General features: G+C 40.0%; 1 protein-coding gene across 3 annotated transcripts in view; it reads left to right on the forward strand.

The window, feature by feature from the left end:
* The window catches only part of LOC133128707 (syntaxin-binding protein 6-like), a 61,011-nt gene extending 55,570 nt beyond the window's left edge, over positions 1–5,441 (forward strand). For all 3 annotated transcript variants that reach the window (XM_061242425.1, XM_061242426.1, XM_061242424.1), the window contains exons 5-6: positions 1,165–1,322; positions 3,266–5,441. In XM_061242425.1, the coding sequence (XP_061098409.1) occupies positions 1,165–1,322; positions 3,266–3,289 (182 nt within the window). In that variant the 3' untranslated portion in view covers positions 3,290–5,441. The remainder of the gene's footprint in view (positions 1–1,164; positions 1,323–3,265) is intronic.
* The last annotated feature ends 1,817 nt before the right edge of the window (positions 5,442–7,258 follow it).

The raw sequence follows: 7,258 nt of genomic DNA on the forward strand, positions 1-7,258 counted from the left end.
TGGGGCTTATTCTGATTGTTTGTGTGTTGCTGCCCAAATTGCACTCCAGACAGGCGATCACTGACATTTTGTATATTATTGATTATTATCCAAGCAAAGACGACATATCTAGTTGTAAAACAATACCAGTTCGCTATCGGTAGCAACAAGCTAATCAGCTATAGTTAGCTTGACGAATTTACAAATGTTGACCTGAGGCAATACGAACATGGTAGTGATTGCACAAGCATTGTAGAATTTCAGTGATCACTTGTCTGGAGTGCCAATTTGGACAGCTGCACATTCCTTTTATCTCTTTACATCTTCAATCGTGTGTTTTGCTAAACCTTTATGTGTCTCAAACTGTGAGTTACGGTTGCATCGTTTAGACTATCGTTTCTTAGTTCTATAGCCAGCTAATTACGTAGCAAATAAGTTGCTTGCTAAAATAATGTAGTTGGTTAGCTAAAAAAATAATAATAATAGTGTTGTGTAGTACACTAAAGTCAACATGCCTTGCGTGTAAGTCTCCTGTTCAAACATTTTCTGACTAGAACACTACGAAAAGACTGCCAGCTCTCTAAAACAGTGCATGAGAACACTGAACTGTATAATAAGGCTTTATATTATGCGTTCTATTCATAGATTGTGGCAAGGATAATCAGTGGTTTGAGGGTGTTTGTTGCTGTAATTCCTCTCTTGACCATTAGGAGTCCAAAATTACCTCTTGTACCTTTAAAGTGCCAACAAATACCTTTTAATATGGGTGTATCTTTACATCCATATTGGGTGAACCTTGGAGGAATTAGTACCCTTTGTATACATACCCCCCCCCCCCCCCCAGTTTTAGGGGACGAAAGGTAATTAAAGACTACACTGTATGCCCAGCTCTATAAAATGGATACAGAAAGATGAGTTGTTGACAGTTGTGGTCCTCAACCATGGTTTTAGAGCAACAGAGTCTGCTGGCTTTCATTGTTACTCAGCACTTCACTAACCAATAGACGGGGTCATTACTCCTTTAACCCTCACCTGATCTCCCGGGTTTGTAAGGTGAAAACAAAAATCAGCAGGCTATGGTTGTGTTAGACCAGGGTTGAGTAGCTCTGGCCTTGGGTGTTGGGCTCATGCGCGTTATTGTTCCTCGTGAAGGATTTTAACCTCCTCTCCTCATCTCTGTTACAGGTACCAAAGCAGTGCAGTCAGTGGCAGATGACTTGGGCAGCACGGTGCAGAAGGCCAGCCAGGCGCTGAGGAAGCGCGGGGACCGCCTTGCACGGACAGATGAGGTGACCGAAGACATGATGAACAGTGCCCAGCAGTTCGCTGACGCTGCACATCAGGTGAGAGAAGTGGAACGCGTGGTGCAAGATCCATATCCATTACCGCGTCTTTGTCTATCTGTCTGAAACTTGTCTTTCAGTATCTCCAACATTTGTCCCTGAAATTTGTATTTGTATGCAAGTGTCTCCGAGACATCCATACGCCATCCAGACATTTTGTGAGATTTTGTCAATGCCTTGGGTCGGCCTGTAGCGTAGTGGTTAAGGTAAAGGACTGGGACACGCAAGGTCGGTGGTTCTAATCCCCAGAGTAAGATCCGCACAGCCGTTGGGCCCTTGAGCAAGGCCCTTAACCCTGCATTGTTTAATCTTAATCTTAATCCTGCTTAGTCTAATCAACTGTACGTCGCTCTGGATAAGAGCCAAATGAATCAGAGAGAGAGAGAGGCCTTGTTCCATAGTGCCTCTTCAGTGATTCCAGTGTAGTTCTTGTCTGAGCTTCTCTGTACAGTGACATCCCTCCATGGTTACATATTTCACAAGTGCCTTCTCTGTGTGAGCTTGGAGAGTTACAGATGAGAATTCCTCATAGGGCTGACTTGTGACAAATTGGTTTCTCTGAGTTCAGTATATAAGGCATGGTTGCATGATTCAGAAGTCCCATCTTAACTTGAAATGACCCAACTTTTGTCACACCCGAAAGCGGTGATGACATCGGAATGATGGCAGATGGTTTAAGATGAGGTATTTCACTATTCAAAAATGTATCCATTTAAGGGAGGCTGAGATTTCTTGAACATGTGTGTTCTATTGGTGTAGGGAACAGCAACCCATGGCCCTTGAGGGCTGAGAACTGCTGGTTTTCCTCCCTCCCTTTACCTGGGAGTCAGGTGTGAAGACAGTCTGGCCATCCAGTAGACTAATTACCTGGGAGAAAAGAAAACCAGAGCTTGATTTAGTTGTAAAGGGTTAGCATTTATGTAGCGCCTTTATCCAAAGTGCTGTACAATTGATGGTTCTCATTCTACCATTCATACACACAGTCACACACCTAGCACACACTAGCTCATCAGGAGCATTTAGGGGTTAGGTGTCTTCCTCAGGGACACTTCGACACACCCAGGGCAGAATCATACTGGCAACCCTCTGACTGCCAGACGACTGCTCTTACCGCCTGAGCCAATGTGAGGGCCAGAGTTGATGATCCCTGGTAGGGCTCAGCAGTATATCAATATTATATTGATATTGCAATATGCAACTAGATATCGTCTTCAATTTTGGCAAATGTGTTATCTTTTCCTAACTTACCAGAATAGCTGTTCTATTATTTGCTTTAACCCAGTTATTGTATCCACATTACTGATGATTATTTATCAAAAATCTCATTGTGTAAATATTTTGTGAAATCACCAATGGTCATCCTTGCAATATTGTCGCAATATCAATTTTGAGGTATTTGGTCCAAAATATTGATATTTCCTTTTGTTCATATGGCCCAGCTATTACCTATACTTGAATCTGTTTTATGTTTACCTTTAATATTTTACATTATTCATATTGTAGGCTAGGCAATATATTTTCTCTATAGTTTCACTTGAAACTTATGTTCATTTGAAAGTTCTTAACACGAGAGAGTACTCAGTACTTTTAATGTAAGTATTTAATTCACACAGGACTATGTAAAGCCTATTTTTGTAATGTGGTTATTTTATATAGACTATTTTGTTTAATTACTGGAAAACATGCTATATCGTGATATATATTGTTATCGAGATATTAAATTACCTAGTTCAGGTTAGAGGATTTTAGCCATATTGCCAATTTGGTATAGTTAACTCCACAACTTTGATTGGCTGTTTTACTGGCAGAAATTTGATGTCTTTTGCCCTCTTCTGATTAAAATGTGAATTGCAGTGCACCAAGGCAGTGCTTGGGCATTCTATCATGCAGAATAACCTCTGTCTCTTGTTCTTTTCCTCCCTCTCCCTCCACCCTTCTTACAGCTTGCCATGAAATACAAGAACTAAAGAGATGACTCCTAGATCTGCTGGACCATTCTGGGACCTGTTACAGATTTTAATACCTTTTAAAAATATATCTTTTTTCTTAATCCAAATAATAATTATCCTATAATAACTTGGCTGAGATCAGTCTCCTCAAAGCTCTTGCTTCAGCCATCGATCAGAACTCACCTTAACACCTCACACCACAGGACGGTGAGCTATTACAGGGCCCATTGGTTTATTACAGATCCCAGTGCCTTGACATCTTCACGTTAGTTTGTCTCTTTATGAGTGTTTTCCAAGTCCAGATCTCCATTGGCAGGCACTGGTTGCGAAAATCGGGAGGGAAGATGCTTTAATTTTTCACGTTTCTCTGGCCTAGCTGAACGCTTCTCTGACTAATCAGGAGGGAAGAAATGACAGAAACTGGCTGTTCCCTCCTGTTGCTCAAAGAGCCTGAGCATTTATGTCCCAGAAAAAATTCAGTGTTAGCACTAACAGTGTTTGGGAGAGGGCTGTGGACGTGCTGCCTTGGGGTTTCTTGAAGAACAGCCAGAATCATGCTGTGTAATCAGTCATGAAAATAGCCATCAAGTGTACATATGATTTCAGTAAACTAACTGAAATACTCTAATCAGGCCTAATGAAGATCTGGCAGTCAGGGCACTGTGTGTAGCTCCCTCTGAGCGACGAAAAAAACGGTGGCCATTTCTACTTCTTTTGCGGCAATGTGGAGCCTGCCAGTAAATTCCATTAGTTATAGGCTTAATTGGCATGTCTGCATTTGGTCAGTTCTAGGCTGTTTACACAGGTTACAATGGCAGTACAAAAGGGTTGGTTTTCCCACGTTGGTTAGGTATTTGACCTTAAGTAATGGTTGGTTTGACCGGCTTCGTCACGTATTTGTTTTGCGGTTTAAATTAAGGTTGTATTAAGTCTTTTCTTTTGAACTCACCATGTTAAATATGTAAATTGGCTCAAAATTTCCTGTGGTTAACACTTATTTAGATTTTCACTGTTCACTTTCCATCTGCAGTTGTAACTGAGTTATAAATAACACCACAAATTAATGTAACTGTAAGATGATTTTATCAAGGGTATCTACAGGGGCGGCCTGTAGCATAGTGGTTAAGGTAAATGACTGGGATACGCAAGGTCGGTGGTTCTAATCTCGGTGTAGCCACAATAAGATCCGTGCAGCCGTTGAGCAAGGCCCTTAACCCTGCATTCCAGGGGAGGATTGTCTCCTGCTTAGTCTAATCAACTGTGCGTCGCTCTGGATAAGTGTGTCTGCCAAATGCCAATAATGTAATGTAATGTAATGTAATCTTCAGTTGTATGTAAATGGTTATACAGTGCCCTCTGCTGGCTTTGTGACAGATGATCTGTGCGTAGACTACTACAGTAGCTTTGCGCCATGTGCCATTGCAATAGAAGGTACGGATCTGGCATGTGCTCGTTAAAATCTTATGTTTGATGTGAAATACTTTGCCTAATGATGAAAATGTCAATGCATTATAACCATTAATGAAGCTGGAACGTAGTCTGATGATGTATTGTTCAAAGTAAGTGATATTTTGATGTTTATGCCATGCTTTGCATAACTAGCTAACGTTAGCCGCTAGTATATGAAATGGTGAATACAATGCTATAGGCTATCTATGGAAGTTCACGCTATCTATGGTAAAATTTTCTACTTTAAAAGTAAAATTGCTTTTTACTTCATATCATTCAGAGAGAATACACACAGATCCCCTGTGACATGGACACATGCTATTTCGTCTGTCCAGGTAGCACAATACCAGTTCTCCGAAATATTAGCCAAGAATGTGGTTCATAGCCTAGCTAATGCCATGCCCGCAGAGTTATTTTACGCTAGAATTGTTGGAATTACTTTTTGTACCAAACATTCTATGAAAATAAGAAAATGCTTTCCCAGATATAATTCTATTCTGTCTGTCATTGTATTCTATTTGTCATTGAAATGTATATGATCCCAAACTGTTTTGGAATTTCGAATTTTTGTGATTAAGCGGCTAACGCAAATTTGTTGGTTTGTCATTCGGCAATATTATGACACAAACACTAGCAAAAATACAGTTTTGTGCCAATTGGTCAATTTTTGTTGAAGCATTTTGTGTCATTCAAAAAAGCAAGTTGACAAAATTCAATATGCCGACGTTTATGGGTCCTTGAAGCAATTTTGTGGGGAGATGGACCTGGACACCACATTTTGTGACTCCTGGGTTAAACAGGCACAGGGGCTGGTCTTGTGCATGTCAAAATATTGTCAGTTGGAAAAGGTATATTTCCCAAAATGTTGGTCTATTCCTTTAAATGTGCTTCAGAAATTCATTAGACTTGACTACAGTTTGGGGGGGGGGGTTATTTGAGACCTGGGTATGGTGGGCACTGGATTCATGTCCAAGGAAGAGGGGAGTGAGAGGAATCAATGTGAAATGAAATGTCTACTACTGCTGGTGTCAACACCCAACTACACGTTTTGACACCACATCAATTACTTCTGGGTGGACTTTAGAGTGACTGACTAAATCTCTTAATCCTAGTGAAGAGGGTTAATTAAATGTTTATTTAACTGGGTGTCATCAATGCTAGTGTATTGTCTAAGAAAAAAAATGTTTTAATGGATATTGTTTAGCATAGCCTTTTATAATAATAATAATAATAATAATAATAATAATAATAATAATAAACTATTTATGAAGCACATTTAAAACAACCATGGTTGACCAAAGTGCTGTACAAAACCAGGAAATAAAATTAAAGATAAAATGAAATACATGTTGCTGATTGCATGATCTAAGTGATGTAGCTGGGGTATACATATTGAGGAGTTCAGACAAGTACGTAGGTGCTAGACCATTCATTGCCTTAAAAACAAATAATAAAATTTTAAAATTTATCCTGTAACGGACAGGAAGCCAATGTAGGGATGACAGTGCTGGTGTAATATGCTCCCGTTTCTTTTTGCCAGTCAGAAGGCGGGCAGCAGCGTTCTGCACTAGCTGCAGACGGCAGAGAGAGGACTGGTCTAAGCCTATATATAGAGAATTGCAGTAGTCCAGCCGAGATGTTATAAAAGCATGGACCACTCTTTCCAAATCTTTTTGAGAAAGATAGGCCTTGACCTTGGCTATTTGTCTTAACTGAAAAAAGGCAGCTTTATGACCAGTTTTATGTTTGGGGTCAAATTGACAGTAATCATTGACACATAAACACTAAGGAAGCTAATTTAACACACCGAATCAAATACAGCTAATACTTTTACCTAAAATGTTTAAAAAGAGATGTAATTCCTACACTGTTACTCTCAAATTAAAGGTGTCAGTCTGCACTTTCACATCATGTTAACTGTTTAATTTATTCTTCTAAGGTGAGCTCCCAGCCACCTTCACATCACATTTGGTGTAAGGATTACCTTGACTCTGACTCCTGACTCTTTATGTCTCCATGGAAATGGAACACGGACTATCCCTGCCACCAAAACTGTGCAGCCTGGCTCATGAATTTGAGATAGATCAGGGCCCTGTATCACAAAGCAGGATTACTGAGTTAGCTGGATAATTGTGCTGAGTAAAACCCGGAACAGCTCTTTTTACTTCAGCCCATGTTCCAGATTTGGGAGGGTTCCAGGTTTTACTCAGTGTAGTTATCCAACTAACTCAGTTTACCTACTTTGAGAAATAGGGCCCTGTGCATAAAACACCTTAAGTGTTTCCCTTAAATCTGACACTTTAGGGTTGATTTCTCCTTAGCTAAGGGAATTACCTGAGGGTGTTGCATATAAACCCTTACATGTTTTTCTTAGGTAAGAGAAACAGTTAAGTGCTTTACTGCAATGGTTGACGTTTTACTGTAGCAAAATTTGACCATAACCATGGATGTGTTATATCATCAGTTACAATCATTGACTGTAGGCTATACAATAAAATAAGGTTTTAACCACTAACCTATGGTAACCTAGCTATATTT

Source organism: Conger conger, chromosome 5 (assembly GCF_963514075.1).
Source record: "Conger conger chromosome 5, fConCon1.1, whole genome shotgun sequence".
Taxonomy (NCBI): Eukaryota; Metazoa; Chordata; class Actinopteri; order Anguilliformes; family Congridae; genus Conger; species Conger conger.